This window comes from Xenia sp. Carnegie-2017, unplaced genomic scaffold, assembly GCF_021976095.1.
Source record: "Xenia sp. Carnegie-2017 unplaced genomic scaffold, XeniaSp_v1 HiC_scaffold_23, whole genome shotgun sequence".
NCBI lineage: Eukaryota > Metazoa > Cnidaria > Anthozoa > Malacalcyonacea > Xeniidae > Xenia > Xenia sp. Carnegie-2017.
This window is the reverse complement of record NW_025813486.1, coordinates 5,674,537-5,688,280: the sequence shown is the minus strand read 5'-3', so window position 1 is coordinate 5,688,280 and position 13,744 is coordinate 5,674,537. Positions and strand designations below refer to the sequence as shown.

Here is a 13,744-nt window from a genome sequence, read left to right as displayed (position 1 = left end):
CAGTGGATAGTTATCCAGCGAACAAAAGTAGGTTGCACAAAGCCTGGATAGTGTGGTGGATAACTATCCGCGGATAGCTTGCTAGTTGCTAACCATCGCGTGTAACAGAGCACGACACAGTTTGCGCAAGGTTTTGCACTCAAATGGCCTCCAGTTACCATGGTAAAGTATGCAAATTTCGAGTAAACAACGAACGGTGCGCGCGCTAGCAACAACGAACTGTGCGCGCTGGGTTTCAAAACAAATAAAAACAAATACAGTGAAAACTTAACCATGCAGTTTCTGACAAAGCCCTGGATAACAAATTTAACATTGAATAATCTCGCTCGTTTCTGAACCACGCAGTCCGGCTTGACTTCTCTAATTCGTTCTCCAACAGTTAATTAGCGCTTGTTATATTGAAGCATCACACTTGCTTGCAAGTAATCTGCAAGTGCACGATCTTGTTGATCGTTGAACGAAGCTGCCAGGATACTGAATACTCTCTCTGCGGCAGCAGACGATGGTTGGACCAACAGTATTTTCTTCACTTCCATGGACCAATTTGGGAGACGGTCTGCGTGGGCCTGCCACCACTCCACCTTCTTTTTCTCTTGTTCAATGACCACATCCTGAGCAGCAGCGACGTACTGTGGAAGCTCTCTAATTAGGCCATTGATAGTTGCATCATTGTCAAGGAAAGGGAAAATCTTAGGGCTTCTATTGTGGCGGGTGTAGGCCTCATCCATTGGCAACTGGACACATGATTCTTGCAGCTTTGAAGGCCGTGACGGTGTCATAGAGCTTCACGTTAAACTTCTGCAAGAACCAAAGTATAGCTGGCTGTACACAAGCTTTTGCCTTCCGTTCTAGATCCTCGGCTCTCTGAGTAGCATCTTCGTTGGCAATTGCGGCAGCAACTGCGCGTACATTAGGAAAGTGCGGAGCTTGGCATGCCTCGGCGACAGCTTTTAACTTCTCGTAGCATGAAAACACAAGGGGCCCGTCACCTTCCAAGTAGTATGTAGCTTTGACAAAATGCACTCCTACATCAATGGTCACAGCCAACTTGAGCTTAAGATCGACAAGGCGCTGAGGATCTGAGAGTATAGCTCGAAGCTGTGCCACAATCTTTGGAGCAATGTTCTCTACTTCCGCATCATTCAGGAATCCAGCAACGTCTCCAAACTGCTCCAGTAGCTGCCTGTATACTTCCTATTTTGACCACCAGCGTGTCTCACTATACGATTTCGGCTTTCGATCGGTTAGATCCTGCCATGCCAACTTTGCTTTATGGCTGTGACTGAATAAGCGTACCCACAGGTTTCCAAACTCCAAAAGAGTAGGAATTTCCAGATGTTTGCCAACATTATCGAGCGTGTGGGAAAAGCAGACAATGTTCAACATCTTTGGGAAGATGAATGCTATCTGATCCAATGCTGCTCGATTGACACTTGCTCCATCCCTCATCGCTGCAAGCAAAGAGTTCGCCTTGATCCCAATTTCAACGCAAAGGGCTGCGTTGAGAACTCTTGCTATTTCTTCTGAATTCACCGACTTTGAGCAAATGTCAATTCTTATAAGACGCTGTGTTATCATCCACTCATCATTAATAAAGCAAAGGATTATCGCAATAGCCTCACCTTGCTTGGTGCTCCCGTCAAATATTACTGAAACGTCCCTTGTCATATCTTCTCCTGGCAAAGACAGTTCCTTCTTTATTCTCTCAACCTCTTCCTTGAAAATAAAAGAAACATACTGTCCGAGATGCGCACTATGAGTGAGGCGATACCCATTTTTCTCTAGCAAAGGACGTAGCCTGTCTACCTTCCCGATTGGAATCCCTGCTTTCAAAAATTCCTCCACTACTTTCTATCGGTATGCTTGCTCAGCCAACGGCAGCGTGTTGTCTTTACGTGTCTTCTCTCTGCTGAGTGCCTCGGCTATCGTTTGTTCTCTTAACCTTGATCTCTTCAGCGCATCTTTCCCTTTGGCATGTTTTCTTGAACTACAATGTGATGCTAAAATGCTCCTTTTGGATGATACCATTTCTCTGCAGGCATTGCAAAAGATCGTTGTGCCTCTGACACTCAGGTGCTAATCAGGGAACTGATTAATACGATCTTGCAAAAGGACATTCTTCACATTAGTGACATTACTCGTCCCCCTCTTGTATTTTCCAGTGGTGGATTCGAGGCGTTTATCCCGGGCAAGTTGTGCAGGCTTTGGTCTATCCTCTCTGTTCTCGCAACCTTGTAAACTATCTGGATGTAAGTTCACTGCACTTGACTGGTTTGGCGTGGCGGCCGCCATTTTGATACGAGCACTGGGAGAAAGACTAAGGAGTCTGGGACCGAGACACAGACTTCCGGTTCGGTTTCATCGAACTCCCGCGTTATCTCAACACAAGTAAAAAAAAATCGAAAAATAGGAGTGGAAGCAATTGTTATTAGTAATCTATCGTTTTTAGTAGCTGAGATCTTCGTTTTCTTGAATTATTCTAAAATTGTGCTATTAAGACAAGAAAATAAACGGATTATGCTAGCAGTGCTACTTTTGGAAAAAGGGCAAAAATTATGCTCAATTCCTCATATAATGCCAAAAATTATGCTAGCACAATCGGCAAGAGCCTAATGGTTGTTATTGTCATAACATGCAGGGGCGGATCTAGGGTATGTCAAATCAGTCACGCGACTGATGTTTATAGTTCAAAAATTACTTATCAAATTTAATGATTACAATTTTTTGTGATTATTGAATTCTCGATGTATAATCGTATGAATTTCATTGTCAAAATTCTGTTTTATATCTAAAATCTTACGTAAATATCACGTTTTAGCAAATCTGGAATTATATTCACTGACTGACTGATAAGCGGTGATAATTAATATTTTTTTAAATGGGCTATGTGATTATGCGATTTACAAAATGTTTTTGATTAAGAATCACGTAGTCTTAAACCTTAAAATAGTTGTACTTTCTATTGCAAATTACAGCATTTTTTAAACAGTGATATAATTTTACAAAGAGGTAATTGAATGTTTATTCATAACAATGCATGGTTGCTTTATAATACTAGTAAGTATCGTTTGTCCAATTATTGCATTCAAAACAATATGTAGTTTACAACCCACTTTTTTATCTCTTAGATTGGTTTATTAACTTTGCCTATTTCTTTAGTAAGCTTGCAATTTCAGTTAAATTATTTTTATTTAGTTGCTTAGAACATTTTCCATTTGCTGTTGTTAGCAAGTAAACTATAATGTTATACTTAAAATTTTAGGGTTATGAATAAATTAGGTATGATACATGCATGTAAAGAAGAGAATAAGTTACAAATGGTTGAGGAGACATATAAGTTACCATGACCTGTGAATGGGATTTATCAATTTTTTATTAAAACATTTTGCTAAATGTTGTGATCACCAGCACTTAGGGAGAATGGGTTGTAACATTAGGATATGTTTAAATCAATCAAAAATAAATAGAGTGACAGTTATATTTTATTATTTATTTTAGTTTATATCATAATGAAATGTAACCGGCGCAATACAAAATAAAACTGGACTACTGCTAATAAAGGATTAAGATGCAATGATGCAATGCCTAATGATGATGGCTGTAGTATGTCTGTTCAATAATGTTTTTTATAATGACCTTGAACATTCATAACCTTTACAAAATCAGCTCAAACCATTGCCAGTCCTAAACAAAGTTCTTTCTCTTTGCAAGTTGGTCTTAATGATTGTGATATTGTTGAAAATGACGGTGCAGTTTCTGGTGAAGTTGATATTTTAGATGTTTCTTTTTGCCATGGAAAAGCTGATTTTTTAGTGCATGTGAATGCAGATATTGGGGAAAGGCATTTTTCTGTTTGTTCTAACTTTGAAGATGATAGTTTAAATAATTCTTTTCAAGATGGGTTAGTTGATTGGGTGAATGAGTATTCAATTAAGCAAAATACTGTTGATGGTTTGCTTTCTCTTCCTAAGGATAATGGTCATCCAAATTTGCCTAGTTATGCTCGCACTTTGTTGCATACATCAAGATCTATTCCCATTCAGAAAAATTCTGGCATGGATTACGTGTACTTTTCTTTTGGTCAACAATTGTAAAAGCACTTTCATAAGCATCCTTGTGAAACAGTTAAGAACATTAATCATCCTGAAATCTCTTTAACTGTTGATGGACTTCCTTTGTTTAAAAGTTCTGTAAATAATGTATGGCCAGTGTTGTGTGCCATTTTGAATTTCAAACCTGTTGTAGTGTTTCCTATTGTTGTAAGATGGGGTGACTCTAAGCCAAAAGACTTGGAGTTTTTAGATGAGTTTATAGAAGATTTGAAGGGTATTCTAGAGAGTCCAAGATGGGGAAAAGGTTCGGACTGTTACAGTAAGGGGCATTGTTTGTGATGCTCCTGCAAGAGCACTTGTTAAAGGTACAAAATTTTGTACTGGTTATTTTGGTTGGGACAATTGTATACAAAAAGGAAAGTGGCTTGGTCTAGTGACTTACTCTCAAAATAATAATATACAATTACGCACTAATATTTCTTTTAGAAAGCAGATACAAGAAGAACATCATCGCTTTGTTAGCCCTTTTTGTCAATTGCCTGTTGATATTTTAAAACAATTTCCATTTGACTATCTGCATCAACTGTGTCTGGGTGTTATGGGTAAATTGATTATGGTTTGGATGAGGGGAAATCACGCTGTTAAAATGTCTGTTGCCCAATGTTAGAAAAAATTGGTGGAGCTTAGACCATTTATCCCCTCTACGTTTGTGCGAAAACCTGGGAGTTTAATGAAGGTCGACAGATTGAAAGCTACAGAATTCAGACAGTTTCTTTTGTATACAGGCAAAATTTCTTTCAGTCGTCAATGAAATCTTATCAACAATTTCTAGAAGTACTGTAGTTGCAATGCAATAGGCCATTGCTTTATATAAAGGAGTGCAGTTTTTCACACATTGCTACGTTGCATTTAAATCTAATGGGTGATTTTGCTTTTTAGATTTGCCGGTGTACAGCGAGCTGATCTCCTTTTGCAGAAAAAGGTATAAGCGCTATTATAATCTTTGTACAAGTGGACAATTTTTTGACAGAAACATGCATGTATAAAATTTCTCTTTTCATCTTACTATAATGTTGATCTAGATTTATATGACGGTGAACTAGCACCAGAAATCCAAAACACAAAGGATCATGCAATAACTTCCCCATCTACTAGTAGCACACCATCTCAGCGTAGTGGTAAGTTTTCTGTCATCAGAACTGACTAATCAGCAACTTTCATATAATATGTCGACTACAATGTTGAAATAATTTTGATTAATTCTTTTTAAATAACTTGAACATTCGTATTGTACATTTACTGTTTTTCTACGTCCATCGTTGCATTAAAGGGCTTATGTATGTTCTACAGGTGCTGTAGGCGTTGGTCCTTTAAAATATTATTGGAATTAGTTGAAAAAATGTTAGTTATAGTTACAATTACTGTTGTGTTCACCACGATTTAATTAAAATACATTCGTTCGAATCTAATTCTCAGCGTTTGCTATCAAACCACTAAATGAAACTTTCTCGAGGTTTTTATTTTAGTCACTATTCTGTTTCTGATTTTTGAAACTTGTAGTGCTTTAATTTAAATGACGATCGTGCGTTCAATAAAGATATATGTTAAACCCAGTACGTGTCTTCTCTGTAGATACAATCAACGTCTCTTCACAAGGAATTCCTACAACTGGCACAACAAGAGAAAGACAATCTCAACGAAACAGTGGTGTCTTAGGCAAGCTTTTCTTACAATTCATTATTGCATGTCTTGTTGTTACGTTTTCATTTACGTTCATTTCGTGTCGTTTGAAATGTTTTTTTTCTTCACAACTAACTGCAACACGTGATTGCTTTGCAGATGCGCATGACCTTTCATCGCACGAAACGCCTTCGACAAGTTTTATGAACATAACACCTGCAGGAAGACGTTCTCAACCAAACATTAATGGTACCTTTTCTACAGTATATAGTTTTTGAATAGCGTTGTTATTATGTATGCGTATTCAATTAGCAATTTGATGCGAGTTTTATTTGAATTTTCTTGTTAGCATGTTGTAAGGTATTATATTTTTAAGATATTACGTAGGTTATACACAAGTTTTTCTATTATTTTCTTATCTATCTTGTAGGCTTCCAAAGATCAGTTCTCATCAAACTGGAAACATTAATTGATAAGCAAGAAGAAGCGTTGTCATTATTGCGTGCTCTGTTAAGCGCTACGAAAGGTGTAGACGAGCACGAAATTTTGGAAGATGTTGTACGTAATCCCTTGGATTCGGTTAAAGAACTTGAGGATCTGTCCTCTAGTCTTGATGAAGAAAACTCCAGAAGAAAGTTGGTAAGTTTTGGAAAGTTAACCACCCATACGTATTCAGTAAGATTTATTGTCACCGTCTTTTTTTTATGCATGACTCTTTCAAGTGCTACGTAAAAGAAATGTGACAAAGGAAGGCATAGCCCTTCCCCTTTATCGGTTTGGAAACGTGAAAACGATTGCTTCATTTTCAATTACGCAACAAAATATTGACTTTTTTTCAACCATTTGTGTTTGAAGCTTGAAAACATGCACGTTTGTCAAAGTCTGAAACATAATTTTAATGACGATTTTCGTGACGTTAGGGGGTCAGATTATCTGATTAAACTATATGAATCTAGCATCGTGTTTTTCAAGAGAGCATTGTCGTGTTCTGATTGATTTAAATACGTTACGTTACTGCAAACGGCTCTTAGGAGTGTGTCGTTTTATTTGTCCTGAAAAATTCTAAGGAAGAAACAGGTCTTTCTAAAAGCTCTCACCATTCACTTTGGATGGTTTTGTTTTGCAATTCGAGATCAAAATGGTTATATATACATATGTCTAAATTGAACTTTTCCATATAATTTATCTTTTACTCTCTTTACTAGCTGCAGTTTTTGGCAGTACTGTGCGCAAACACCTGTGCAAAAGGTGTTAGAAGATATATGACAAAGCTGGGAACAAATAATCTATGGTCCCAATATAGTTTAAAAGGCAGAAAGTCAAAGCGATCATTTCAGCACCTTGCACTCTGCAAAGTTATATCAAGTAAGCACAATTAGACGATAATGATTGCTGCAGCAATACCATGTTTTATCTCTTTTTTCTCGTTCATGAATTGGAAAAACAGCCATTTATGTTGCTCCTTGTCATAAGAAATTTTGTTGCAAGTTTTAAAAGCTAATACATTAGACTGTTTTGCATATGGCACTATAATGAATTGTTGTTTATCATTCATCTTACGAAAATGATTTAGTGTTTTATTTATGTAATTTATATAATGTATGTTATTTTTGTTTCTTTTCACCTGTTAGAAGCTTGCCTCAAATCTCATAAAGGATCCAGCGAGGCCAACGTTGAAGAGCAAATTGCCGAATTTTTAAAATATGCTCCAGGCAAGTAAGGTGGTTCCAGATTTAAGGTAACATGTCATTATCATCATAGATTGCTGGGTAAAGTATATAGATGCCATTTTTTCTTTGTTAGATTTTCTCAACTTAGACAGGGAGAACTCAACTTATTTTACTCCGTAATCTCATAGTTAACATATTTGTATTTTCTTGTCTGTGTAAGTTGAGAAAAATACACAATAACATTGGCATGTGCACTTAAAGTAAGTGAGCATGTGTCTTTCATTGTCCTTCAATTATAAGTAAAGCAAAATGGAATGGACACATATACATAATGCGTACCTTTAAAAACGTTCATTTTAGTGCAGGTATTGGATTTGTGCAAGTTTTAAATTTTGTTATGTCAAACTTCATGATTAGATTTACATTTATAATATACAATTTGCTTAGCGTGATATTGAACAATTATTGAATGAAATAGTATAGGAATTAAGACTTATACCAAGTTGAGTGGTCCCCGACGTTGAGTGAACGTTCGATGAACGTTGATACAACGTTGAGACAACGTGATTTTGCTAGCTGAGAAGTCCTCCGAACAATGATCAAGGATGGGACAGTATATACTTTAATGGCGTTAGAAAACAAACACGAGACTTCTTTTGTCCATCAATCCGTCTACATCACATACTGCAATTGCAAATAGAATATGTTGCTCTTATGCAATGCTTCCATCAGCTCAACTTTTATGTCCATAAACAAGTCCCTTTTTATTGGAATATGACCAAGGTTATTGGACTATTGGACTATGGCAGTTCAAAACGTTACTATCCTGGGTATTATATCTAACTAAGATATGATTCCCACTGGTTAATCCAACAATCCTAAAGACATGCGAACTATAAATGACGATAAATCAATAATATCATGGTTAGAATAATATTCTTATTAAACTATTCACAACAGTAAAAAACCCTACAAATCCATAAAGCCATAATCAATTATTTAATTAAACTGAATGAGTAATTTAACATAGTTTTTCTTCTTTTGCAGATGAATAAAACCACGCCGCCATTGAGCAGCCAGATATCGTGTGTCAGTGTAGATAGTGATGAATGAACTACAGAGAACAAAAACAGTCTTTACCCTGTGTAAAATATATAAGAAATAAGATAACGTGTGTCAGTGTAGGTGATGATGAATGAGCAACAGAGAATGAGAACAGTTCTCACACCACCTAAAATATATAACGTCAGGACAAAACGCTTGATATTCTAGAGCAGTTAAGCTTTTTCGATCAATGTTTCATGTCATAAATTTAAAAAATAAATTTTTAGTTGCAAGTCTAATGCAAAACTATCCTCTGATGGTGTCATACTCATACTCATAATTCAATAGTGTAGGCACCTTACAGATTTACTACTACTATGTAACCATTATTAATTTCTTTGATCTCACATTTGTAAAGGAGATTAAACGGTGGAAATGTACAAAAATCATATCTTTTAGTTCTCAAAGCACCCACTGTCACGCAGCTATGGTTAGGACGCCAGAATGATCAATACATATAAATCTAACTGGGGCTAGTTGCTTCATCTACAGGAATTTACTACGCTTATCAAAAATGATATTTCCTTTAACTATGACTAACTTTATTCCATTGATTTACTGGTGTAAAATGTACTTTTTTTGCCTTCTTATAGGCATAATCAATAAAAACCAACCACAGGTTTTAGTGGTGAACACAAAAATTTTTAAGGGGTGTTATTTAATCCAAACATAGTCAAAATTCTTTCAAACCATCTACATTGCAAATGAATTATCTAAAGAGTTAATATAAAATAAGGAAACACAACACACGTAAGATGATTTATTGTAAATATTGTTCGTGCTATGAAATAAGTTGAGAAAGTAAACGCTTTAAATGTAGAAAAATTCGATTTTAATGAAACAAAATGACAAAAGTACAAAACTGTATATATGATACAGAGTTGCCAAATAAAATTTCTAATTATTCATATTCTCTGACGTCAAAAGTTCATGTATCTACATTTTTAAAGTCGGAATGTGTCGGAATAGCTCGGAGATTGTTTGTGATTGTTGAGCATACTCATAACATGACCAGAAATCACCAAAAACGATAAATAATCGATCGAAATCCAGAACAGCTGTATCAAATCACGTTGATTAGCAAAATGAATAAATTTAAAGAGCAAAAATTACAATAAACAAATATGAGGAACGAAACGAAATCAGGCTTAAAGATATTTTCCCAGCCTAACCAATGAAGGAGAGATCGACCTGAAAAATATTATGCTTTTGGGTAAATGCTTCATTCATCGATACTCGGCTCAATTTCAAGCTTTAAGTAAACTGTTAAGAGTCTATGTACCGTTTTTAACTGCTGTCAGTCGAGTCCTCGTTGTTCTTGTCAGCACAAAGACTGCTGCTTGATATCCTTTGTTTAGCTTCAAGTGGGGGTGAAAACTTTACGCTACCACCAGACAACTTAACACCGTTTTTTACCTTTATCAATGCTGGACAGTTGCAGTTTGCAATCGATTTTTGCTCTTGGTCTTGATTGAGCTGACTGACGAAAACACTCTTTCAACATCGACATTTGCATGAGGTAAGCAAAGCAAACTTTGCATGAAGTAAAACAAAGGATCAAACTTTGCATTTCCAATGCCATCGGTAATCTTTTCAAGGCAACCCCAAAATTCTTATGGTTCCATACCATCACTGTCGAAGAGTAAGGTGACATGAGAAAGCATACGCCACTGATCATCAAGTGCTTGTGATTGAGAATCGGATATAATATTTAGAAAAGCCATGGCAAGAGGAGCAAGAGAAGAAAACTTTGCACAACTCACGCCTAGATCTAAGACTTGAAGCATCTCAATGATCGGATCTCCTTTTGGAAATTGACTCTATATTTGAAAAGCAGCTTCAATGTAAAATTCTTACACACACTTAAGAAAATGTTGCACGTCTGTTGGTCGTTGCTTGTACTCATCTTTTGTCAAACAAAGGGCAATCCGAGCTCCCATATACATTTTTGGCAATGGCATGAAATTCACTTTACTGGCTGGATCGATGTCTTTTCAATGGTAACCCTTTCCAGTAGGCTTTGTTTAAGTAGCAGCTTTCTCTGTAAATAACACTCAAACCATTGTGCAGTTAGTGGACAGAAGATTTCGAACTCTGCAACATAACATTTAGCTCTGTGAACTTGGGAAGCACAAACTCCATAAAGCTAATAAAGCTGAACATACGCAATTCAGCTTCCTGAACTTTTCCATCTTTTAGGCCTGAACGACGAGCAAACATGGAATTATTTCAATTCAGGGTAGGATTAACAGGAACTTGACTTTTTCCTTGTGATGCGTGGTTTTGCTATGTTTTTTTAAGGCAGTTATAACTGCTGTGAGCTCTCTTTTAAAAACATTGCAGTACGCTTTGCTCGGATTTTTGGCAACAGGGTGAAGCCAACCCTTGAACAAAGGATCTTTTTTCCCAAGCATGACGGCATGTTTGCCCGTATTTACAAGTAGGCTTGCTTGTTGGTCTAGTGTAGACAATCTACAGAATTAAGAATGTGATCATGAATTTCAACTATTCTTTTTGTATTAGATTTAGCTATATGTTTTCCTTTGAGAGTAAATCGGCTGTACATTTTACCTTAGCTTTTTTAGGATTTGGAGCTTCACCTTTTTCATTATCATTTACGGATGACCAACCATGATCAGCATCGCTATCGCTTTCCAACATGTTCATAGCGACGTTGCTTTTTGATCCTTCGACATTTTTGTTAAATAAAAACTCAAAACAGGAGTAAGTAGCGGGAAAAACACAGCAAATTAAGTTTAGTTTAACATAATTTATGTAATATGTAAATAGTTTAACTTTTGACATAATATTATTACTTGTTACAAGAAGTAAACAATTTACTATTTTTATTACTGAATCATTGTACTTATTATTTTCTATCTTAAAGCAATGACAACACAAGGTTCATGAAATCCTACAGAGAATTTTGAAAAGTTCACAAAAAGTTCACAAATTTCTCATATTCATGAAAAGTTCATGAAGAGATTAAAAACTTCACAAATCTATGAACTTTGTTCACAATCTGGCAACACTGATATGATATGACCAAACGTACATTTGAGCCCGTGTTACAAAGTAAACATGGAAACATACTTCATAAGAATGCCACGGTATAGAGAACATAGAGCAGGGCCACTCCACTGAGTTTTTTCGTGCCACGCATATCTTATTACGCATGTGATTACCATATTGGCAGCCAGTAAATTGCATTTTATGACCAATAGGATTGACGATATGGCAAACGGTAGACAGTAAACTAATTAAATATACAGCAGCCAATTGCACAGCGAAGTGGACCTACTGTTGTATATTCCTTTACTGTGGATATGCTGACCAGAAGCAAACAAAAAAACTTATATAAACACTATTGAGTGCTTTACAACAAATACAATTTTGTATAGACAACTGAAAATTACGTGAAAGAGCTAGGAGAGTTGTTTGCAACATATTTAGCTCGGGTTGCGTTTGCCTAAGTATAAAGCTAATTTAAGATTGATAAAGAATTGAGATAGTTTCAGTGTCTAAGATAGAGAAGAAGGAGCGAGTGTATTTAGATTTTTTGTTCATTCAACAATTAACTTAATGAACATTGTATCATCTTTGATGAACGAAAGATTACTTAAACTCTCTATCGGCCAAATTAGAAGTGGCAATCCTAATACATTCAAATCAGACTCTGGTCGCTTAAATAAGGAACTTTGAGGATTTGAATGAAAAGCATCAATCATGTGATCACCATTTCCTTGAGCTATAAACATCGTTGTGATCTTCTTTTGAAATGGCCTTGTTTGTAGAGCATTGTAATCACCTAGAAATAATATCATACACAATATAAATTTTTATAATAATATGATATAAGTCTTAATAAATCCCAAGGCATACCTTTCCCTTCCATCGCCATTTATTTTTGTACATGATCAAAAAAACTAAATAGTATCGCATCTCACAAACAAACAATTGTAAGCTTTAGTCTGCTTTTTCGGTAAATTGAAAATAAAAATCTTTGGCTTTATATTCTTAATACCATGTTCAACATTATTCAACAACTTGTTCCAACTAGGCATCTAACTTGTAATCCTATCCATTCCAAAAAGCACAGCGAGTCACGTGACGTATTCTGTACTCTTAGATATTATGCCTGTGGACCAGTCAAATTACATGATCTCAATTTTAACGCAATTTTTGCCATCATCTGCATGCTACCAAAAATTTTTGGACAGCCTATTTTATATCTAAAAAAATCCATTTCCAATTTTTTAGTCAGCTTAAGTAGAAACTGTTAAAAATAGCTTTACCTTTCATGATAACAAAGAACAAAGATAAATGAGTTCCATTTCCAAAACTATCACCATTCATATAGATCTTAGCACACATCTTGTAACAATATTGAGAACTGTAGAATGATGGACTGTACATTGCTGTTTCGATACCATTAATGGCGTCCTGTCGCTTTCGATTGAAGTTACCTATTTTCAAAAATAACGTACCATTATAGCTGTGTATTACCTGATTTGATCACAATGCGCGCTCTTCACGTTGCGCTTTGAGGTTCGTAATGTTTACCATGTTTCTCAGTATAGATTTGTCTATTTGATATAAACGCTCACAAAACCGTTGTATAGTGGAAGAATCGTCACAAGCTTGTCGCTCAAGTGTTGCAATTTTTTGCGCAACAAAGAAATTTCTGGGGACAACTGGGTGTTATAACTATTGCTACCACCACGACCCTCGAGACACTCAATTCTTCTTTCCAGACCTGTAATTTTGCCATCCAACATCACAAATTTTTCAAAGTAATATGCACGAACAGCAGTGACTTCGTCAACAAGTCTTCGCAATGGAGTGGTAAACGAAGTTACCAAGCTGTATAACAAATGCCATAACATATCGCGACAAGAGGCTCACGTGATTAATTGGAGTGTCATTAATATGTTGTCTGATCTCCTTTCGTTTTAAAGTCTGTGAAGTGAGAAAAAGATACTGCCAGCACATTCTTTTAACAAAATATTTGATGCTATTTAGTGGTTATTTCATTTCAATCTTTATAAATGACTAAGACATTATGTATCATAATAAATCTTGTTTCTTAACTTATATTTTATCTATATGAAAAAAACGAGAAATTTCTTTTTTTTGGCACGTCTCAGCTTTTCGCAGTCTCCGTATACGTGTAAAGTAAAGAGTACAAAGTACGTTGATACGCAGATTGAATTATATTTACTGCAGCTTGCTTATCGG

At 35.8% G+C, this 13,744-nt stretch overlaps 1 protein-coding gene and 2 long non-coding RNA genes across 3 annotated transcripts; 1 reads left to right on the top strand and 2 right to left on the bottom strand.

The window, feature by feature from the left end:
* The first annotated feature begins 4,586 nt into the window (after positions 1–4,586).
* Positions 4,587–6,287, top strand: LOC124448507. Its single transcript, XR_006949081.1, has 5 exons — positions 4,587–4,886; positions 4,992–5,034; positions 5,135–5,230; positions 5,685–5,981; positions 6,163–6,287. It is a non-coding gene; the product is annotated as an uncharacterized LOC124448507 (long non-coding RNA).
* Positions 6,288–8,321: 2,034 nt separating this feature from the next.
* On the bottom strand, positions 8,322–10,161 carry LOC124448544. Its single transcript, XR_006949128.1, has 2 exons — positions 9,789–10,161; positions 8,322–8,516 (listed from the first exon to the last, which is right to left on the bottom strand). It is a non-coding gene; the product is annotated as an uncharacterized LOC124448544 (long non-coding RNA).
* Positions 10,162–11,785: 1,624 nt separating this feature from the next.
* Positions 11,786–13,525, bottom strand: LOC124448502 (TNF receptor-associated factor 1-like). The gene is made up of 2 exons (XM_046999522.1): positions 12,802–13,525; positions 11,786–12,314 (listed from the first exon to the last, which is right to left on the bottom strand). Exons 1-2 carry the CDS (start codon positions 12,920–12,922, stop codon positions 12,070–12,072), a joined length of 366 nt encoding a protein of 121 aa, XP_046855478.1. The 5' UTR covers positions 12,923–13,525; the 3' UTR covers positions 11,786–12,069.
* Between the last annotated feature and the right edge of the window lie 219 nt (positions 13,526–13,744).

Coding starts and splice junctions, on each gene's coding strand:
- LOC124448502 (XM_046999522.1), bottom strand. CDS start 12,922: ATGTACAGTCCATCATTCTACAGTTCTCAATATTGTTACAAGATGTGT. Junction 12,315..12,801: donor GTTCTTTGTTATCATGAAAG/GTAAAGCTATTT, acceptor TATTATTTCTAG/GTGATTACAATGCTCTACAA.